This window comes from Ricinus communis, chromosome 6 (assembly GCF_019578655.1).
Source record: "Ricinus communis isolate WT05 ecotype wild-type chromosome 6, ASM1957865v1, whole genome shotgun sequence".
In the NCBI taxonomy this organism is placed as follows: domain Eukaryota; kingdom Viridiplantae; phylum Streptophyta; class Magnoliopsida; order Malpighiales; family Euphorbiaceae; genus Ricinus; species Ricinus communis.
This window is the reverse complement of record NC_063261.1, coordinates 20,452,538-20,475,054: the sequence shown is the minus strand read 5'-3', so window position 1 is coordinate 20,475,054 and position 22,517 is coordinate 20,452,538. Positions and strand designations below refer to the sequence as shown.

General features: G+C 35.1%; 3 protein-coding genes and 1 pseudogene across 4 annotated transcripts; all 4 read right to left on the bottom strand.

Moving 5' to 3' along the window:
- Positions 1–207: 207 nt before the first annotated feature.
- LOC8275297 (zinc finger CCHC domain-containing protein 10) lies at positions 208–1,054 on the bottom strand. The gene is made up of 2 exons (XM_002518714.4): positions 561–1,054; positions 208–463 (listed from the first exon to the last, which is right to left on the bottom strand). The coding sequence occupies exons 1-2, from the start codon at positions 964–966 to the stop codon at positions 372–374; spliced, it is 498 nt and encodes a 165-aa protein (XP_002518760.1). The 5' UTR covers positions 967–1,054; the 3' UTR covers positions 208–371.
- Positions 1,055–6,786: 5,732 nt separating this feature from the next.
- LOC8275296 lies at positions 6,787–11,381 on the bottom strand (annotated as a pseudogene).
- Positions 11,382–13,480: 2,099 nt separating this feature from the next.
- LOC107261212 (pentatricopeptide repeat-containing protein At4g33990) lies at positions 13,481–16,289 on the bottom strand. Its single transcript, XM_015718860.3, has one exon. It carries the CDS (start codon positions 16,119–16,121, stop codon positions 13,626–13,628), a length of 2,496 nt encoding a protein of 831 aa, XP_015574346.1. The 5' UTR covers positions 16,122–16,289; the 3' UTR covers positions 13,481–13,625.
- Positions 16,290–16,675: 386 nt separating this feature from the next.
- LOC8275294 (bZIP transcription factor 23) lies at positions 16,676–21,782 on the bottom strand. Of its 2 annotated transcripts, XM_048375482.1 has the most exons (5): positions 21,635–21,782; positions 19,164–20,371; positions 18,113–18,184; positions 18,006–18,035; positions 16,676–17,076 (listed from the first exon to the last, which is right to left on the bottom strand). In XM_048375482.1, exons 2-5 carry the CDS (start codon positions 20,286–20,288, stop codon positions 17,002–17,004), a joined length of 1,302 nt encoding a protein of 433 aa, XP_048231439.1. In that variant the 5' UTR covers positions 20,289–20,371; positions 21,635–21,782; the 3' UTR covers positions 16,676–17,001. The 2 variants fall into 2 exon arrangements, with proteins under 2 accessions (XP_048231439.1, XP_015574413.2); XM_015718927.3 differs by lacking the exon at positions 21,635–21,782 and having other exon boundaries at positions 19,164–21,508.
- Between the last annotated feature and the right edge of the window lie 735 nt (positions 21,783–22,517).

The window sequence follows — 22,517 nt, the reverse complement described above, 5'->3', positions numbered from 1 at the left end:
CTCAACTTAGCTGGCTAGAATACTTCTCCTTGCAACAGGTTATTTAATTATTTTAATGGACAATAAGCAATGGTTTTGTTGCAGGAAAAGAAAAAAGAAAAGGAATCAATTATTCAAATTTCTGCATAATGGCGACTCGTGATCATTGTGCTGTGTCAAAATATAGGAGACAGATAATTCTAGAAAACTAAATTCAAATAATATCAATTGAAAAAGAAAACAATTAATTGTTTCTGAATCTCTAATTCTTTAAAACAAAGTAAAAATAATACTAAATGAATTAATGCATGGTTATGTATATTACACTGAAATAACAAGTTAATTAATTAATTAATTAAATCTATATATGAGAGAAGAAGAAGAAGAAGATTTTAATCTGATTTTCCTGAATTTTGCCGAACCGAACAAGCAACAACCACAGCCCACTGCTTCAATTTCATCTTTACCATCTCCGGTTCATCACCTTATTGTCATAATTAAATAATTAATCAAATTTAAATTTCAAATTTCAAATTTCAAAAAAAAAAAAGAAAATCAAATCAAACTATTAAAATATATACCTGGATCGACTATAGAAGAAGAGGAGGAAGAAGAAGAAGCGCTGCTAGTTGCAGCAGTATCAATATCAGATAAAATCGACGAAGAAGATGATGATCTGGACAAACTGTTACTATAGTGTTTATTAACAGCACAATAAAATCCTAACGCAGGCAAAGCATCAAACAGCTTCGGATCCAAATCGTTATCTTCATGTCCAAATCCGAATCCTAATTCAATACATCCTTTTAGCTCCTCAAGATCGTCAGCCGTAACACTCTTGTTACGCCGGTTGCTGTTCTTTGATTTTCTTCGAAGCCAATTCTCTTCTCTCTCTGTGTCTGGAGACCACGACATCTGCTTGTACAGCGGGCGGAGCAGCCGCGGCTGCGGCAGTTCCGGCAGCCGTGATTCGTGAGAATTTGACATGTGAAAAACGGCGCCGTTCGTTCGTTTGTTTGTACGTTTTAATTCTGGAGAGAGAGCGGGAGCTTTTTTGTGTTTGAAGAGGTTTATATACAGCAGGCAATCTAGCTGTGAATGGGGACATAGTTGGGAATTATGGGGTTGGTGGCTCATAACCTATTTGGTAGGTCCACTTTTTCTTTAAAAAGAAAAAATAAAATTCATATATTACTTTAATTAACAAATACGACTTCCATATATTTTTTAAATTTTGAACATTTCTTATTTTTCATAAAATTAACAAAAATTAGTTATTATTTTTATGCATAAACTAACAACAATTTGTAACTCACTAATACTAATTACGATTTAAGATCAGTTAAAATCAGTTATCGGAAATTAGTTATTAGATAATTAATATTTACTTAATTTGTATAATTTTTTTTTTTATTTTTTTTAATATACAAGAAAAGTTTGAATGGGAGCAAATTAAGGAAAAAGGTAGAATACAACTAAGACCTTGGCCAGTTACCAAAACAAAAATATAAATTGGCATATTCTGATGGAATACTTTATTGAAGTACCAAATAAAGAAATCTTAAACTTCTTAAGAGTCTTAACTAATAGTGTGAAAGAAATAATAAGGACAATTATCAAGGTTTTGAAAAAACTGACCCCCAAATCCAATCATTTGTTTAATAAAACACCCAAAAAAAAGAATTTTTAGAAAAAAGAAAACTTAAAATCCAATAATTGGACTAAGGCAAGAGGATAGTGTTTTTTGAGCAATTTAATAGGGTTAAAGACAACAATCTAGTTTGATTTTGACCCATCCTTTTGTCCTGTAAAATGGCAAATACAAAATTGTTTGGATAGCAAGCAATTGCAAGTTATGGCATTAAATTTTAATTTTTCTGGTGTGGAGTTGTCCAAGAAAGCTTAATTAGCTAAAGAAAACCCAGGTTGGAGATTGAGATGAGTAATGAGTGATGAGTGATGAGTGATGAGTGATGAGGACTCAAAGAGGCAAGTCAAAGGCTAATGGGGGGGTTGGCTGGCATCTTTGTTAAGTTCCAGATAAGCAACTTAACCCACTACTATATTCCTCCAGAGCTGGCAGTGGCAGCCAGTTGTTGTGCAAACAATGGCTCAAGCAAGCAAGGGCAAGCTCCATGTTATGTGTCTTCTTTTTCTTTTTTCCCTTGCTCAAAAGCTTTAAAGGCATATAATCAAATAGAAATGCAAAAACAGATAGGAAAGAATAGCAAGTAGAAGTTTGAACTACTGAGACAGTAAAATTTAGAAAAAAGATTGCATTTTTGTGTTAAGAAACGGACTAGCCTCTAAATTGGTTTTATCCAAATATATATAAAATTCATTTTTTTTTAATAGAAATAGAGTTTGAAATTAACACCCGTTCTATTAGGCTAACATGGCAAGTATGTACAGTTAAAAAGAATTTCATTCGATCTTCTTTTTAGCGGAAATTTCATATTTTAATATATATTTTATATTTTTTACTTTACAAAAATTTAATTGATGTAAATAAAATTTATCAGTAAAAATTGTAGATGTTAATCATAAAACTACAAATTCATAGATAACAGTAGGAATTAGAAATACTTACATTTGTCAGCAGAAAACAGTTTTCATTAATATAAATTAATCAAGCTATATTGTTGATTTTTGAGATGGTGAATTGTATATTTACTGAGTATATTGATTCTGATCTTTACAATTTGATTGTTCTAGTTTTTATATATAAACTTGCAATGGTAGCCTAATCTATACAACAGTTGCCTTGTAATCTATGTCCAGCGTTTCTTTTTGCTTTAGGGAAGGTTGAAGTCGTTTTTTCCTATCACGGGGATGGTTGCTCCCTTTCCTAGAAGCCTGTGATGAGTAACCATGCACAGGCTTTTCTGCCTGTGCAGTGTCTGAGGCTTCTCTCTTTTGTGTGCCTTTCTTCTTACTGCTTTCAACACTCCCCCTCAAGTTAAGTTCGTAGAGGTTGATGGAACCCATCTTGCTGAGAATGGCTTGATGACTATTTTTGTTGAGAGCTTTCATAACTATGTCGGCCAGCTGATCATGGCTTTTGATAAATGGTGTTTCTATTTCGCCTAATTCTACCTTTTCTCTGATGAAGTGGCAATCCACTTCAATGTGTTTGGTACGTTCATGAAACAATGGGTTGAATGCAATATGTCATGATGCCTGGTTGTCACAGTATATATGCATAGGTCCTTTACAATTTATTTTCATGTCAAGGAGCACTTGTTTTATCCAAGTGAGTTCACTTGCTATGGATGCCATGGCTCTATATTCTGCCTCTACGCTTGATCTCGCCACTACGCTTTGTTTTTTACTTTTTCATGTTACTAAATTTCCTCCTACGAAGGTGCAAAATTCTATTATTGATTTCTGTCACTGCCTCCTGCCCAATCTGCATTAGAGTAGCTAATTATAGTGTTAGAGTTATTTTTGTTCATCCAGATTCCTTGTCCTGGGGTTCCCTTGAGATACCTAAGTATTCTATCAATGGCCTTTAAATGACTGGTGCGAGGTGCATGCATAAACTAACTTACCATACTCACGACGTAGGAGATATCGGGTCTATTGACAGTTAGATAAATCAACTTTCCTACTAAGCATTGATAATATCCTATGTTATCTAATGGATCATCATCCTCTAAATTAAGTTTGACATTGGTTTCCATTGGAGTGTTCGTAGGTTTAACTCCTAGTTTTTCAGTTTCTTTTAAAAGGTCGAGTACATACTTTCTTTGAAATAGAAATAAGCCTTTATGTGATTTGGCTATTCTATTCCAAGGAAGTATGATAGCTGACCTAGATCCTTGATGTCAAATTCCCTTTTTAATTTTTGCTTAACCTTTTCAGTTTCTTCATTGTCGTTATTGGTTATGATGATATCATCTACGTATACTAGAATAATGATAGTGCATGTGTGATTGTGTTTTACAAACATAGAGGAATCCGAAGTATATTTATTGAAATTGATATTTAGAAGGAAAAGGCTTAGCTTGACATACCATGCTCTTGGAGACTGATTTAGGCCATAGATTGCCTTTTTTAGTTTACATACCAATGACAAGTTTGATGTGAACTTGTGGCCTGGAGGAAGGGTCATATAGACTTCTTCTTCTAGAGTCCCTTGGAGAAATGCATTTTTAACGTCCATTTGAAACAGACTCCATCCTAAGTTAGTAGTAACAGATAATAGAATGCGAACAATGTTCATTTTTGCTACTGGTGCAAGGGTTTCCTGGTAGTCGACGCTATAGGTTTGTGTAAACCCTTTGGCTACTAATTTGGCCTTGTATCTCTCGATTGATCTGTCACAATTAAATTTTATTTTGTACATCCATTTACATCCTACAGTTTTTTTTTTGTTTGGTGGTAGGGGAATAATTTTCCAAGTGTTATTCTTTTCTAGGGCATAAAGTTCTTCCTCCATAGCCTTGCACCACTTTGGGTTAGTGTTAGCGTCATAGAAAGATGTGGGTTCTGTGTGTGCCGTGATGTTTCCTAGATAGGGTTGATATTAATGTGACATTCGATCATAAGTAATGAATTGTTAGATTGGATATGATACCTTATGAGATACATAATCCCTTAACCTGATGGGAGGCCTGGTTGTTCAAGTAGATCTTCTTAAGGCAATTTCTTCCTGAGGAGGTTTGATTTCTTCGCTACTTGTGACATTCTCTCCCCTCGAAGGAATTGTCCTTAAATTAAGATGATGCTCCCCCTCTGGGTGATTGTCGTGATTGGGACTGCTGTTATCAGAGAAAACAGGGTTATGCAGAAATAATAATGTGTATGGCCCATAAGTGTGGTTGGGGGTAGCACTATGATGATCATGCTTCTTGTAATAGGGATCATGTTCTAGAAATGATATATCCCTGGAAACATAATTTTTGTGTGTGAGGGGATCATAGCATTTATACTCCTTTTTCCCTACAGAGTATCCTAAAAATATGGTTTTAGCGGAGCTTTTATCAAATTTGTGAAGTCTCTTAAGATGAACAAAAGCAATGCAGCCAAAGACTCGAATGTGCCCTAACTCAATTTTTCTGTCTTTGAGAATTTCTAAAGGACTGAGATTTTTTAATTTGAGGATTTTTAACGGGATGGAAATTTTACAATTTCATTGAGTCCCATGTCATGTAATCAAAGGCACCGGAATCAATAACCTAATCATTTTGGTATGTTTTTAAATATTTTGGTACAAAATTAAATGAATTAAATACCGAACCTGACCCATTGGGATGTTGATGTTGAACCAGTGTTTGGATTTGAGAGAGTAATTGATTTAGCTAGAGTAAGACTGCTGGGTCAGGTCCGGGTCTGAGTTGGGTCAGGTCAAGATTGGATCCGATTTGAACTCAGGTCGGGTCAGATGGGTCAGAGTCGGGTCGGGTTGCTGCAAAGCCGGGTCAGGTCATGGAGTCGGGTCGGGTTTGCTCGTAACCTTCAGACCTGTTATAAGCACCCGACCCACTCCTAATTAAGCCTACCCCATCATATACCCTCGTCTCGTTGCTTGTCACGTTCATTCCCTCATTAGGGTTTTCTCTTCTTTGTCCGTCGAATCTCTTCTCTCATCTCCCTTCTTTCTTCACGCCTCCAAAGCCCTTGCACCCTCGAAATGGCCTTAGCTGAAGGTGGAGGTGCCAGCAGCCATCGCGATGGTGGCCCTGCTTCTTGCAGTGGTCGCATCGCTCGAGGGTGCTCGGTCCTCCCCTCGGGCGGGCTTGCTCTCGTCGAGTGGTGTAGGCTCGGTTGTCTGTGACATCGAGGGCTGAGTTCATGCTACTCCTTCTTGTTTCCTCGCGCTGGATGTTTTCTATCACAGAGTCTATTCTGGGGAACTCAGATGACAGGAGGATCTGCAACCTCAAGCCTTCGTAGCTTGAGTCCAGTCCTCTTAGTTAGGTATATATGAGGTCCTGCTCCGCTCTTTTTTGTATTTCTTCTGGATTGTTTGACGGCGAAAGGTAATTCTGTAACTCCTCCCATTTTGTTAGTATTTTTGTTGCATATTCTGAGGAACTTTTGTTCCCTGTGTGTTTTGTGATAGTTCTTGTTTGAGTCTGAATATGTGGGCAAAGTTATATTGATGGCCGTATAGTCCCTTCATTTTTTCCCAGATGGCCTTTGATGATTCCATTAGAATGCAGAGTCGGGAAATTTATGTCTCCATGGTGTTGGTGATCATTGACATGACCAAATGGTCTGTCGTTTGCCACTCCTCCATTTTTTCTAACTCTTCCTCTGTTGGGGCCTTTGGCCTTTCTGGTTTTGGTTTCTGCTTGGTTCCAGTGATGAAACCCAGCTATCGTTTGTCGCTGAGGCCAATATACATTGATTTCGACCATTCAAAGTAGTTGGAATTGTCTTTTAATGTAATGTTGGTTAATTTGTCATTTTGAGACATTGCTTTGGAAGGTTGGGAAGAAGATTGGGTAGATGATGAGTACAGGTTAAACCTGCTCTGATACCATGTTGATTTTTGAGATGATGAATATTGATTCTAATCCTTACAATTTGATTATTCTAGTTTTTATATACAAAGTTGCAACGGTAGCCTAATCTATACAATGGCTGCCTTGTAATCTATGTGCAATGTTCCTTTCTGCTTTAGGAAATGTTGAAGTGGCCTTTTCTTGTTACAGGAATTGTTGCTCCTTTACCTAGAAGCCTATGATGAGTAACCCTGCACAGGCTTTTCTGCCTATGCAGTGTCTGAGGCTTCTCGCTTTTGTGTGCCTTTTTTCTTACTGCTTTGAACATATATATATTTGTTTTAATGATCAACTCTTACTAAATATTCTCCTTATATAATTCATAGTCTTATCTGAATTCTGCCATCTGGAAGACTCTAGCAGTACCATCATACGAAACTGAAACAAGAAAATCTTGATTACAAGATAAAGACGGTGACACGATCCTACGGGAATGCCCACAAAAATGTTCTTATGCAGCTTCCAAATCGACTGTCCCATATCCGGATTTTCCCATCGCTGCAACCGGTAGCCACGTAGCGGGATCCACCGATCCATTTCAAGCATGTTACTATACCCTGCGGCACAAGGAATGGAAGCTTCTTCTGTTGGACCAGTGTAAGAAATTAACTACACTAGAAAAACTTCAACAAGAAGTAATGTAAACATAATAGTAATTGAGCTGACCTTATGATTGCATATGCAACGAGGTGATGACTGGGGTAGATCCCAGATAATCAGCTTCTTATCTCTGCCTCCTGTTGCCGCCCATAGCATGCTGCATGCGGTAAATAATTGAATTAGGAATGCCATATGCCTATTTCTCATCACATAGTGATGCATATTCCTGTTTCCCTATAGGTTCTACTCATTTATCAAGTAAACTATACCTTGGAGCAAACTCAACACTTATAATGAAATCTGAGTGACCAGATAATGAGCTAACAATCTGCCCATTGCAACACTGAAGCTAGTTAGTATATATTATAAGCTAAAATTTGTTGGAGAAACATGGAAACACACACATCAAGAAGCTCTGACCTTCCCAGTTGTAATGTTCACAATCTTGGCTGAACCATCCTCAGAGCAAATAAGTGAAAAAAGAAAAGAAAAATCTCTATCAGGTTTGCAAAGAAACAGATAATAGTACTTGCCTCTTACATGTATAGCCTCACAAGTTACTGGATTCCATACTCTGAAAGTTGCATCTTCTGTCCCAGTACTTACAATTTTACCTGAACCCAAAATGAAGTGAACATTTTGAGAAGAGACTTGGCTATGTCTCAGCAATTAAAGAGTATACCAAAACCAACTGAAGCCAGATACCATCAGGAGTAAAACCACCACAAGTCACAGATCCACCATGGCCTGAAAATGTATTGATAAGTTGATTATTGTCGGCATTCCACATCACAGCAGTACAATCAGTTGAACCTGCCAAAACTAGATGACCTCTTGGATGCCACCTGATCGACTGCATCAATTGCAAAGTAGTAGTTCAAAACAAGACATAAATTATAGAAAAAAGAACTTGATCAGAAATAACAGTCAATTTTTAAATCAAACTCAACCCGTCAGCAGCGTCATATGCAAATTTATGCTTCTGATTTCCATTTATATCCCAAATATTAACAGTTGAATCAAGGCCTCCAGATGCAAGCAACTGTCCATCATGACTAATGGATAAACAAGAAACAGCTTCTTTTTTACCTGCAATACGATTTTAGAAAACCCATAAAAAAGGAAGTAATAAACATGACTTCCAACTCATCCTTGCTGAGGACTTCTATGGTAGGTATCCTCAATGATTTGTACAGATACCTGCAAGCTCAGCAGTCCAATCTCCATGGCTAATCCTCCAAATGAATCCTTTCTTCCCAGTTGGCCCTTCCTTACTGTCACCACCCCCAGTTGCTACTAATGTAGCATCTGTTGGGCTGCAAGCTACTGTGTAAATCTCACCTGTGAACAAGAGAGAGAAAAATAAAACTGATAACACTTCTAATTCCTTATATGCGCCATATTTTCCCCCTTGGAAGTGAAATACTGAAACTTACACCAATAATATTCCACTACAATCCACAATATTAAGGCATGTATATCAGATGACCTGAACAAATCTATGACTAGAAATTCACAATTTAATAGTTTGTTATTTCTGGAACGACAAGGGGAAGAAGAGAGATTTATATTAGGAGACAACTCACTGCCACTTATGCTAAAAAAGGTTTTGTGGGGCAATCTAATAGAGCGAGCACAAACTACTCCGTGAGTAACAAAGCATCAACAGCAAACATTGGTAGAAAGAAAATATACATTATAAGAAAACCATGATTCAAATCTAAAGAATACCTACCAGCATGGTTATTGAATACATGCACGGAATCATCACCACCCTCCAACAGCATTCCTGAAACAATACATGTGGGGAATCATATATATGGTAAACAGGCTTCAACTGAAGAAGGGTAAAATATATAAATCGTTCTGTAATTTTGGCTATTATATCTATTTGGTATCTCAACTTAATAATTATAAAAAATAGTACCCTAACTCGCCATCAATGAATCAAATTATACTTTTCGATTATTATATAATGATGTGTCAGCCAGATTCTCTCACTAGCTACCACATCACCTTTTTTTTTTTATACAATTAATTCTAATTAGATCTTAAAGATTTTCTCAACTCTTTTATCTTGAATTCATACCTTGCAATTGCATTTGAGAGGCTAGAATTTTTAGACTTATTGAGATTAATTATATACAGATGAGCTTGATGATATGGAAGCTAAAGAAAGAATTTGACTAACACATTAACACAAAATGGCCGAAAAACATAAAGGTACCATCCTAACTTAAAATACCATTTTTTATAATTATTGAGTTGAGATATCAATTGGATATAAATGATATAATTATGGTATCATTTATGTGAAGAAATTAAAGAAATATTGAAGAGGAATAATGACAATGAACATACCATCACCAGCCTCAATTGAATCATTATTGTCACTAGAATCATCTGCAAGAATCAATTGGACAGTAATTGAGCCAATAAACAGATGGAAAAAAAAACCTAGATGCAAATGCAAAAGATATTATTAAAAAGAAATGGTAAATAATCATACAATCATATTCAAAGGTAGAGCTAGATCCAGAGCCAGAGCGATTAAAAGATTTGCAAAAAGAGGGGAGTAGTCAAAATGCACATATTCAAATACGTTTCTATGTTTCTCGACAAAAACAGCAGTACCTTCATCATCTACAACATCAGTAAGATCTTCATCATCAAGAATGATATCATTGATGATATCAGACTCATCAAGATAAACATCTCCTTCATCATCTTGGGGGTTCATCATCTTTAGCGTATGCGGTAAGATGTTTTAGCTAAGCACAATTGCACCTACTTAGCAACTGGAATGCAAAATACAGCAGAGTTTCTGTATAGGCGAACAAATTATGCAATAAACTCTTGACAAATAAAATAGTAGAAATGAAAAGAACCCATTATGTAATAAACCCTTGAGATATAAAATAGTTGAGTTGCTAATTGCAGCAACAGAAATTCCTAAAACTAGCACTTGCAACTTCACTACTAGATGTTGTGCAATTTGCCAATATTATGGAACAATGTAATCGCATTCATATTATTAAGCATAACAAAACAATGAAAGCCATTCCGGTCAAAATATAAACATCAAACTCTAGTAGATATAAATGTACATTCCAATATGAACCACAGCACAGACTCATTGAGAAAAGAGCATCAGATATGCACAATTGCTCCTGCTTAACAACTGGAATATACAAAATATACAAAACTGCGAATATGTGAACCCGACGTGTCATATTTGACAAAGAAACTATCTGAAAGATTCAGAAAATAAAACAAATTTCTTTCATTTGTTGCTAATTACTGCAACATAAAAGGTATAAATTCGAAATAGGATGTTCACCATATAGCTGAGGTATGCAAATACACAAATAAAATTAACTTACACGCAACTATAGGCTCCTTTGCTTACCTCACAGAATCACAGAAGACTCAGAGTTAAAGTTGCCACACAGAAATAACAAAAGAATATAGGATCAGTAATTTTCTTTCCATCACAATCAAAATCCATTATATTTAACCATAAATTCACACACAAGACTTTTTCACGTTTGCAGGCTAGTTTTAGAGAAGTACAAAAAAATATTAAACAGACAGCAAGAAAGAACATATTTCCCAGTACATTAGTTTCAAAATTCAGTTAAAGCTCAGGAAGTGACAATTTTCTTTTTGCTGTTCTAATCAGAAATGTCACCGCAGACCCAGAAATTTCCAAGATTGAACTCGAAACAAAACTTCAAAAGACTCAAGCTTTTTCACCTTTAATGAAAAGCTCGAGCAGAGAGCAGAGACCCCCGGACGCTTAAGCAGCGATCGGCAGTGGAGGAAGCTTCCGGCTGATTAAGAGGCGATCGCCGGCGGCGGAAGCATAAGACCAAGAAATTGAGGAAGCGGAAGAAGTGATAGACTGTAAAGAGCGAAAGAAAAAGAAACAAGACGAGAAATATTAGGCTTACGTCGTGCATGGCGTAAAGTTGAAAGGATTAAATACAATTTGCTCCCTAAACTTATTGCATTTCACCAAAAACCATTCTTGAACTTCTTTTTCTTTTTTTTTTTTTTAGCTTATTTAGTATGGAATTTATCATTTTTGACTTACTTTATTCTTTTTTTATTTTGAAAAATCAGACTATCAAGATTAAACTTGAGGATAGATTAAGGCTCAATTTACCTTTAGAATTTTTATATTAAGTCAAATTGTAGCATGTTAATTCATTGATAGTTATTTATTTGATCAAATTTTACACATAAACATCTATTTATATTTAAAAGAAAATGTAGAAACAAATTAAACTCTCAACCTTCATATTAATATATCAATTCCAACACCAGACAATTTATTACTTCTACTTTAAACATTTTTAAATTCATTAATATTATATTTGGTTGAAATCAGTTAAATAATTTATTTCATTTACGAAAAATATATGAAAAAAAAGTAAAATATAAATGATAAAGTTAAAAGATATATTTTTTAATATTATGGAATATATTGACTTACTAATATGAAATTCATTTTAAAATTCTACATATTTAATTAAAACTTAGTTTAGCGATAATTGTTTTATACAAATTTGATTATATAAAATTTTAAATTAATTTTTATTTTATTCAAAGCACAAAAATTTTAAATTTATAAATAAATTTTGTAAATTGTATGAATTTCAACCAAACATAATATAAGACTCAAATACCCTATGCAATTTGAATTTATATTGTTCAAATTGAGGGTGATGTGTCTTTTTTAATACTCGCAAGTGCATGAACCGTTCCTATAGTAAGGGTAAGTTCATCACGAGGTCGATCTCTCAAGGAACTAGGAGGTCACTTATTATAAAGATAATTATCAACACAAAACAATAAAAGTAAATCTAAACACTCTAAATCGTATGTTTAAGAGGATAATGGTCATAAAGTAAAGTAACTAAACAATAAATAAATATGCAATGCAAATGCAACTACTTATGATCTAAAACTATATGCTAAAAATAGTATTTAATCTAGCCATTTACTTAGTAATCTCCTTGTTTTATTTTAAGTCTAGATCTAATGAATGAGATGGTGATGTGCATTTTCCCTAAATCACTCAAGCTAATGATGCAATTTAGGTTTCTTATACCAACATAGATTAAAGTAAAGATGATGTTTCTAATACTTTTAAGCCTAAATATTTTCATAACAATTACTATTGCTAAATTAATATGATGGTTAACTAACAATAATAACTTTAATTAATAAAGATATGAAGGTAAAAAAATCATTCATTAAATAAATAAATAACAAGGTTCATACAAAAGTAAAAAGACTAAACTAAACACTTATGAAAACTAGCCTAACATATTTAATCCAATGATCATGGTATTAAATAGAAAGACATAAAACAATAAAATAAAAAGCTCCCTCAAGATCCAGAATTTTTTCAAATAGAAAGAAGATTGATCATCAGTCTCCACTTCTTGAAAAGCTCCTTAGATCCTCAAAGAACAATAAAAACTAAAATTAAATTGTTTATGAAAAACTGTAGAAAATTATGGAGAGAATAATAGTGGCAGGTGTAGAGAGCAGGTAGGAGAAAACTCCATTCCTTCTTCCTTTCTTCCTCCTTCCTTGCAGAGATTTATATAGAAGAGAGTCATTCTCTAAATAAATCTCTCTAGAGATGAGTATATTAATATAAGTCTATCTAAGAGATAAAACTTAAAATATCTTAATCTCCACCAAATACTATTGCATAAATAACTTTTAATATAAATCCTAATAATTATACAAAATGGCTAAAATATCTTTTGGGCCTCATAATTCGCAGTCCATGCATCTTAATCTTGGGCCTTGACACAAATATGTTCCATTAAGCTTCTTTTAGCTCCATATTTTCCTCTTTTTACAATATTTCTGAAAATAGACAATTAAGCTTAAGTGAGGCAAAAACACATATTTTCATCATTTTATATATAGAAATATATCATTAAAGCTTTAAAATACCTTTAAATATCTATACATAATTTGGACCGACGAGAGAGTTTTGACAATTAGGTTTTTGAATTTGAAAATCTTAACAAAAATAAATTAAAGGAATAAGGACTAATTTGTCGTCTAAACTTATCATATTGGTTAAATCATCCTTTTTGTCTAGATGGATGTATGCATGTTCTCCTAGATATTTAAAATGATAATATATGTTTAAATTGGTCCAAAAAGATTAAAAGAGGTTAATTATAGAGGCAAAATTGACCTTACCCCACTTGGAAAATTTTCTATTTTAGCAGCGGATAAGTTTGTAATACTAACTATATAATTTAATTTTCCACTAATAACTAAACTAATTAAAATATAATTAACTTCTATTTTAATTAGTATAAAAGCGTTCAAAGTTTCTATAAACTTCACCAATATAAATAAATAACATGTATTTCATAGATGAGGATAGTTTAAGTAACTAATACCACAAGATTTTATTTGAATGGACTGTGGACTATAATTCTGGGTCCTGTTCATTCATAAAGGTTAACTCTTGAAACAACTAAATCAGAGTCTATTTCACCAATAGTCTCCACAAGAGCAAATTCCATTCCTGAAGTGATGGAAACGGTTAGAATCCCTCACAATAATCTCCCTCTCTGTAATTCTAGCTATTAACTTAGTTGCAGTGTGGCAATCACCACAGACTCGCAAGTTCTTGAAAATCCTAATTGGGGTTCTAGGAGGGGTGCTGATGATTCCATATGCAATTGCCAACCTCTCACTATGGCTTATGAGGATGTGCTCCTTCTCATCCTCCTCCACATCTTGCAACACAAAGCTGAAGTCAGGGAGGTAACCCAGGGTCTTCATTTTTGAAGTCAAATCGCTCAACTCTCTGTATATCTCATGGTATCTTGGATGAGATTTGTTCCCAGTATAGAACACATCAACCTTATTGTTCACTTCGACAGAGCTCCACCCAGGAGTCTTCCTTAATCCCCTGTCCCTAGCCAATGCTCTCACCTTGTCTGCTCCCTCCCATTTCCCAACAGTAGCATAAATGTTCGACAACAAAACATAGTAACCAGCATTCTCTGAATCAACTTCAAACAAGCAAGCTGAAGCATATTTACCCAACTCCACATTTCCATAGATTCTGCAAGCACCAACAAGAGCACCCCACATAGAAGCATCAGGCTGGATTGGCATATCTTTTATAAACTTGTATGCCATTTCCAGATCCCCTGCCCTACCATATAAATCTACTATGCAGCCATAGTGCTTCAAAATAGGCTTAATCCCATATTCTTCCTGCATCATACGGAAGTATCTTTGACCATCACTGACCAAACCTGAATGGCTACAAGCTGATAGTAAAGATACAAATGTAACTTGATCTGGCTTTACACCGTCATCTATCATTTCCCTGAAGAGCTTAATCACTTTCTCGCCGTGCCCATGAACTGCATGACAAGATATTATTGCATTCCATGGAACTGCGTCTTTCCTGGGCACTTCGTAGAATAATGACATTGCATCATCTAACTTCCCACATTTTCCGTACATGTCAATGAGGCAGGTTCCCACGAAAACATCCAAGTGAAGAGAATTTTTAATGACATGCCCATGAGTTCTCATGCCTTGATGCAAGGCTCCCAAATGGGAATAGGCAGGAAGAATACTTACCCAAGTCCCTTGAGTTGGACTTACTTCTTTGCATTCTTCCATCATGTTATATACTTCAATTGCTTCACTTGCAAGGCCATTTTGAGCATAACCAGTGATCAATGTGTTCCATGAAATGACATCTTTAACAGGAAGTCTTTCGAAGACTGCTCGGGCAGACTCAGTAGCACCCAATTTAGCATACATATCCACTACTGCATTCCCAATGACAGTATCTTTCATAAACCAGCCTCTTCTAGTGACAAATCCATGAATGGACCTACTGTTTTGATGATCATTCAATTGAGCAACAATAGAAGCCAAACTAAGAACAGTCAACAAATCAGGTCGTACTCCAATTTGTCGCATCTTGTCAAAGAATGAACGTGCAGTAGCCGCATCATCATTTTGCTCATAAGCAGCAATAATTGAATTCCATGATACAATATCTCTTACCACCATATGATCAAAAACTTTCTGCGCTAACCCCAAGCTACCAAATTTAGCATACATGGCAATCAATGCATTAGACACAAACGAATCAAACTCCAACCCAAGCTTTATAACCAACAAATGGATCAACTTCCCACTTAAAACATCGTTCAGTTTTGCACAAACAGGAAGTATACTAGCAACAGCAAAAGCATCCATAGCTACTCCATCCTTTCTCATCTCATCCACAATATCCAGTACCTCTACAACATTCCCATTCTGACAATACCCAGAAATCATCGCATTCCATGATCCACAATCTCTTATTGGCATTTCATCAAACAACTTTCGAGCTTCACCAACCAACCCAAACTTTGCATACATATGAATCAAAGAAGCAGCTACAAAAACGTCCAACTCCAGACCCAATTTAAAAATTAAGCAATGTATCTTATTCCCATCAATTAGATTTCTACAAGCTTTAATAACAGGAGGAAAAGTGTAAAAATCAGGTTGAAACTCAGACGTCAACGCGAACTGATTAAAACAATGTAAAGCTTCATTGAAACAGTTTTTATGAACATAAACAGATATTATAGAATTCCAGGTATATACATTTTTGTTTAATATTTGGTCAAAAGTCCTATAAGAGGATGAAAGTTCACCAAAATATGCATAAAGATTGAGAAGCTTAGCAGAAAGATAGAAACTTTGAACTCTCCCTGACACCACAAGAAGGGTATGAAGAGGCTTAACATGAAGAAGTTTAGTGCAAGATTGGAAAAGAAGATCGAAGTTAATATCTTTACTGTCATTTTGAAGGGTATTTGATGTAAATTGCCAAGAATTTGATGCTGCTGCTGCTGCTAATGTCGAAAAGAATGGGCGAGAATGGGATTGAAAATATGGTAGAAGTTTGGAAAAGATGGTTACTTTGCAAGTGGGTAGTAGTCTATTTAGCTGAAGATGAAGCATTTAAAAGATTTCATGCTACAGAACATGATTGGAAAGTTGTCAACTTACTTAAATTTATCCAAACTTTATGTTTCATACGGGGTTTTGTTAGGAACTGAATCCTCTTAAAACTATGCCGTATTGTAGTTTAGTTATGTTGGATTTTGAATCAGTCCGTCATAATAGCGGATAAGCTACTACGATTGGTGGGAACAATTACTTTAATCCGCTCTATTTCAAAATAAAATACAAATCAATAGCTCAAAAAGAAAAAGACAAAACAGATTTCACACAATATAACTAATAGTTGTCCAAAATTCCAATTTCTACTAAGTAAATATATATTTAATTATTAAAACTAATATATATAATACGTTATTCAGTTTATTATATATAACAGCATACACATAATATAAAGAAAGATTTTCCGAAAAGAAATTGCTGATTACGTCTGCAAGAAACTTGTCGAGCTGAAGCAGGACAGCAATTTAACTAAACAGACAAGACAACCAGGAGAAATTAAATGTGCGTACAAAGGTAATCACCCAGAAGTGTTCTGAAATGCAAATAACAGATGTTCACCAATAAGACTTGCTTATGACAGTTAAAGTTTAACCGACAGTACAACACTAAATTTTTTACTATACTACTACATGCACCTTTTACAAACAAATCGAGAAAGGATAAGGATCACACTAAGAAGGTAGATGAAAATCTACAGTATAATACTAATTTCAAGTCATAATTTACAACTCAATGCTCTGTTCCTATACATACTGCTACCTATCCTTCAAAGTATAAGAAGATGCATATCAAGCTGCACCCTCCAATCCCTACACAACGAGAATGGCCAGGATTGCCTTTTCAACTCCAGCTACTATCCACTGTCAGTATGTCAACCCTACCAAGGACCTGTCAGTGTCCTCTGCAAGCATGGCCTCTTCAATCCCCACTGCCGATTTATCGTCTCTAAAAACTGCCAAAACAGATGCCAGTAATCAACATAGTCAACGATGCCATTTAGAGAGATGAATTCATGACACCTTTTATAAATAAGAGTATAATACAATTCCAAGAAGAGGAGAGAGATCAACTTGAAGTTTGTTGTTAATTTATTCCTTGCTCATTTGGTCAACTCACTTTATTGGTCTTCATTACAGGTAGAGCATTTAAATGGCTCTGTTTCGAACTCTTACGTTATCACATTCAAAAGATAGATAGATAGATAGCGCGAGAGAGAGAGAAATACTTCCCTGCTCACTCACAATGCTGCAAAGAGTCATCTTGGGTTTGGTAAAGAATGTATTACCTCAGAAGGTTATATTGGTTGCAACACTATTAAGGATGAAACAAGGGACTCAAACAAGAAGAAAGATTCTAGATCACACTCCCAAAAATTCTTCATCATCAAACAAAACCAAGCTTGAGATTATTTCAGTTGATTACCTCCCTAGAGAAACCAATCTTTATAATACTACCCATTCTCATCTCAATACAGACTTGAAGTCTGAGTTAACAATATTCAATTATCAATTTTGTAATTTGAAGAATAATAATCAAAAGAGATACATAGTAAAAAGAATTACATAACGCCATAACTTCTAAAGATAGCTTTTTAAAAAGGAAAGGCATTTTAATGCACAAGTTGCCCTGCTTTTTAGAGGTCTGGGAAGTATCGTATATTATAAGCAGCTCCCCCCTCCTTTTCGCAAGAGTTTGTTTCAGTGACTCAAACAAGTGACCTTCCAGTCACAAAGGAGCAGCAACCTTATAGCATTCATAAGTATAAATAAAAAATTTTAGATGACTAATATATATGCTTTCTGTTCATGAATCATGACTTAGGATCTGATAATTAACAATGTGTTAAAGGCAAGGCAATGATACTAGTAAAGAAGTCCATACCTCATTTTTCTGCTTTTCCATAAATTCAGCCTGCACCAACCGAAGTGTGGTCAGGGGTTTATACAGTCCAAATCTTCCTAAAATTTCTATTCCACAAAAGGACTTACTTGCTTTCTCTGCAATTCTTGATTCATTTCTTTAAGTTTTGCAACTTCTGCTTCTAGCTCCAATGTATAGGCCTGTCAGGAACCCGAGAAAAAAAATTAAAAATGAAATATCAAGCAGGATTTTCAGTTGAAAAGCATTAACCAGTTTTGCCTCAACAAGGCTAGAATTTGCTGACAGAGCAGATCTAATTCAAAGGAACTGTTTCTCAGATCCAACAGCAGCAAAAATTGTTAAAATTCCTCAGGGCTCCTGTGATTCACATTTAGGCTTTCTCCTATTTCAGAACTACTCTTATTTAGCATTAATCTTTTTTTTTTTTTTTGTGTCATTCTTATTTGAAATCTTACATACATCATACACATCACATGCATCAAAAATAAAACGATGAATGCTTAAAGTAAACATCTTTCAACAGCAGCAAATTACTAAAACGACTAGCAAAAACCTCTTTAAATTCAAGTGAAACAGTTTGCAGGTTTCTTGCCTCCATGAACTGAAAGGAATGCATTCATCAAATACATACAAGTGACTCAAAATAGGCTTGTATAATAGGCTCTCCAGAGTCTCCAAAATGGCATGTTACAATGTGCTTGCGCTAAAGATCCTTTTAATGATAATGGTATTAAAATGCAAACTTCATATTCACATTAAATAGAAATTCATTAAGGCTTGCATGATAACTTCGGACAAAAATATCTGGTCATCTTATCTCATATATCTTCTATCTCAGATAATGATACTAGAGCAGTCGCTTGTAGAGACAAAGTTGGAAATGCACCAAGTGGCTGCAACAAGTTTAATAAACATATAATACTGTATAGTTTTGCTATTACATGTCACATTGATGTAATAACTACATAATAGCATAGCATTGGAAATAAACCTAATCACAAGGAGAGTTTTCCTAAATCTTAAAAGATCGGAGAGGATAGCTGAGGGGTCAGTACATACTCCGGAACACAGCGCATCCATGGCATTTATGGAAGAAATGCATGCATGGATAACTCTAAATGAGTAAAAGATGTAGAATGGCTCGTTCACTAAACTCACCTGCTTCCGAGCTCGTGACCTTGCTGCTGACTCTCGATTTTTAATCATCCTCCGGTGTCTTCTCTCAATTACCTTTTCCAAAGCTGCACTGGCTTTTCTTCCCCGGCCAAACATGTTAGGAACTGGTGATAGCAAAGGCGTATCTGTACCACTTTTTGCCATCATATCTGGTGATATCTGGTTAGCAGGAGATCCTGTTGCAACTTTAACATCCCTAGTTCCTAAACCAACAATGCCAATTCCTCCTCCATGAACTAAATTATTGTTTAAAGATGGATCTGCAATCCCAACAGCTGAACCCCTCGCTCCTGGGCTGGCAAGCTGAGCATTATTCACTAATTGCACAGGGGATGCAAATGCCACATTTGCAGACTTGGGGAAGAGTGCCTGCTGCTGCTGGGGCTGGGGCTGGTTCAGGTGCATCTGGTGCTGCTGAGGTAGTGGCTGAGAGGATCTGATTCCACCTGCACTCAGTGGCTGAGCAGCAACTAAGTTGTTATTGGTTTCCACTAGCTGTGATCCCATTAGCGCATTATTTCGATTTGGCTGCTGAAACTCAAGAGGTAAACCACTGTTATTGTTATTAGCATTTTTTAGTCTTGATAATTCATCAAAGAATCCACCATTATTTGGTCTTCCTATTAGCTGAGTATCCTCTCTCACTACCCCTGCCTTGGCCAAGAACTCCTCCAAAGTCATCTCACCTAAAGTCTGTTGCCTCTGAGGTAAATTAGCTCCCACGTTGCTCCTATCTTTAACACCACTGCTTTCTTTAACCAAGTCTTTCCAGACCTCATCAACAGTCTTCTGACTAAGCGTCCTAGGCAAAGTTAAAGATCCTTGTCTCTGCAAATTCCCACCCGGGGCACTTCCATCTACACCAACAACTGAATTTGTCATTGCCTGAGTCTCTTCAGCAGTCCATATGTTTTTCAGTAGCTCGTCCATATTCATTGATCCTAAATCCTTCCCAAGTCCTCCTCCCCAGGTGTTCTGGAACTCATCAAAAGTCAGTGAGTATATTGAACCCTGACGTGCCAATGGGGAAATCCCTGATGGCTTTGCACCACTGCCTTCCCCATAAGAGGCATTACCAAAGTTCCTGAAGTTCAAATGAGACCCCATTCCTGACAATCTTGTATGTAATGGCAACAAATGACCGGATGGAGCAGGCTTTGATCTTTTATCTTGTCTCTAGATTGTTTCTTGACATTGAGATCCCAACAAGTAGACAAGGAGCAGAAATTAGCATGCTTGCATTTCAATCCAAAATTAAAGTATGTTAAGAAATAAGTTCTAACAATCATAAACATAAACTGCAGTAAAAGGAACTAAAAATTCCATAGTATATAAAACAGGCTGAGATGCAGCTTGAAAGAGCAAAAGAAAACCATAAAAAATGGAAAAGCCTCAAGCGATGCACCACTTCCAAGAACATTAAAAAAAGAAACATACTGTGCAATATCTCAAAACAGCTAACGAAGTATCACTTGGCATCCATTTACAGAAAAGAGTTATGCAATGAGATATAAAGCTTCAAAGAGTCGAAGAAAGCTTATAGCTTCAGAGAATCATAAATAAATCTGACTTCGAAGAAATCATACTAATTCAAGAATCTGTTTAACAAAAAAGTATGAGCTATACGGTCTGAAAGAGTTAAAAACACGGATATCAAAAGTTCCACGCAACATCCTATTTCAAGAAAATAGCACAATATATTAAACCAAAGAACCAATAGATTTAAAGAATGGAGAGGAAAAAGAATCAGAGCTAAAAGATAAGACCCCTTTTCCATCAAATCTAAGATGGTGCAAGATACAAGAACGTGAAGTTCCAGAATCAAAAAAGAAAAAAAAAAAAAAGGAGGCAGTCAATCCTACATAGCCATCGAATTGATGCATATCAAACTAAATCTAGTCACGCAAGCTCCCAAACCAGATCCCAGGAAAAAGAATTTAAAAACAATCCCATCTTGTAACAACTTTACGACCCCATCTCAAATAAAAATCCAAACTTTTTAACAGAAGAACTAATCCAAAACCAACCCATATATGCAACATCTGTACATCAGCCAAAAGCTTTAAAAAATCACAACTATCAAAACCTTATACTCATTTCTATCACTGGGTCTCAACTTTCACAACTAGTTGCTACCCCAAACCAGGAATGGAAAAAAAAAAAAAAAAAGGAAGCTTTCAAGTTCAAGCATACAACCCAATTCAGCAAACTAAGAACCCATCACCATTGATCAGATAAAAATGAAAATTCAGTTCAAAAGAATGAAAAACTCAAATAGTTCTAGTAAAACCCATAATTTTTATTTATTTTTTCTAGAAATTTTAACATCTAAAAATTAAAAAAGAAAAAGACAATAAAATAAATGGAAAAATGAAAAAAGAACTACACTAATACACGACAAACAAAGAGAGATAGAAAAAATGAGATTTTTTTTGGCTTACCTTATTATTATTATTATTATTATTATTATTTTATCTTATTTTCTCTATAAAAAAGAAAATAAATTCCAAAAAAAAAAAAAGAATGGGGGCGCGGAAATTAGAGTTGAAAGAGTTGAGTCATGAGTGTCGTTTCTCTGCAACTCAGATGGTGGAGGCGACAAGTGTCTACTGCCCCGAAGACACGAGTCGCCCATTTAAGGACTTAACATTTTTGTTTTCTTCTCATTTTTTTATTCATGTAATAATTTTGAGCCATGGAGATTTCGCAACGTGGGCCAATCGGAAAAGAGTTGAAAGTTTGATTTGATGCCTGTCCAATGACGTTTCGAAATCTGTGTCTGATCTTAGCCGTCGGATATCACTTTCCGACACCAAGTATTTGACGGCCATTGATTAGGTGGTGTAGTTGGTATGTAAAATGGAAATGGATATATGAATGTGCTTGTATTGTGGTACATCTGTTGATTGTGCTTGGAGATATCATTGCAAAGTCATCTTCATTCTTACTCTTCTCATTTCTCTTTTCTTCTGTATTTCAATTTTCTAAAAGAAAAATAAACTTATTGGTATATATTAAATAATCAATTTTGAGAAGTGATACAATGAGAGCGAGGAATAAATATTATAATAAAAATAAAATGTTTGATTAAAAAATAGTTATTGTGGACTCCTAAAATAAAAAGAATCTAAATTTTATAGAAATAATCGGACATCGAAATAAATAAAATTATAAAAATTATCTTTTTTTTAATTAATTAATTAATTTTCTTAAGCACACAAATATAACAAAAGAAAAGAGAGATATATTAGAAAATAATATCCATCGGATTAAAGCTTAACATTGGTCGTATTAACTGCCCAAAACTGCTTCAAAAAGTCCCCATATAAAATCAAA

Coding starts and splice junctions, on each gene's coding strand:
- LOC8275297 (XM_002518714.4), bottom strand. CDS start 966: ATGTCAAATTCTCACGAATCACGGCTGCCGGAACTGCCGCAGCCGCGG. Junction 464..560: donor TTCTTCTATAGTCGATCCAG/GTATATATTTTA, acceptor TATGACAATAAG/GTGATGAACCGGAGATGGTA.
- LOC107261212 (XM_015718860.3), bottom strand. CDS start 16,121: ATGCTTCATCTTCAGCTAAATAGACTACTACCCACTTGCAAAGTAACC.
- LOC8275294 (XM_048375482.1), bottom strand. CDS start 20,288: ATGGGGTCTCATTTGAACTTCAGGAACTTTGGTAATGCCTCTTATGGG. Junction 18,185..19,163: donor GGTCACGAGCTCGGAAGCAG/GTGAGTTTAGTG, acceptor GGTTCCTGACAG/GCCTATACATTGGAGCTAGA. Junction 18,036..18,112: donor AAGAATTGCAGAGAAAGCAA/GTAAGTCCTTTT, acceptor CGGTTGGTGCAG/GCTGAATTTATGGAAAAGCA.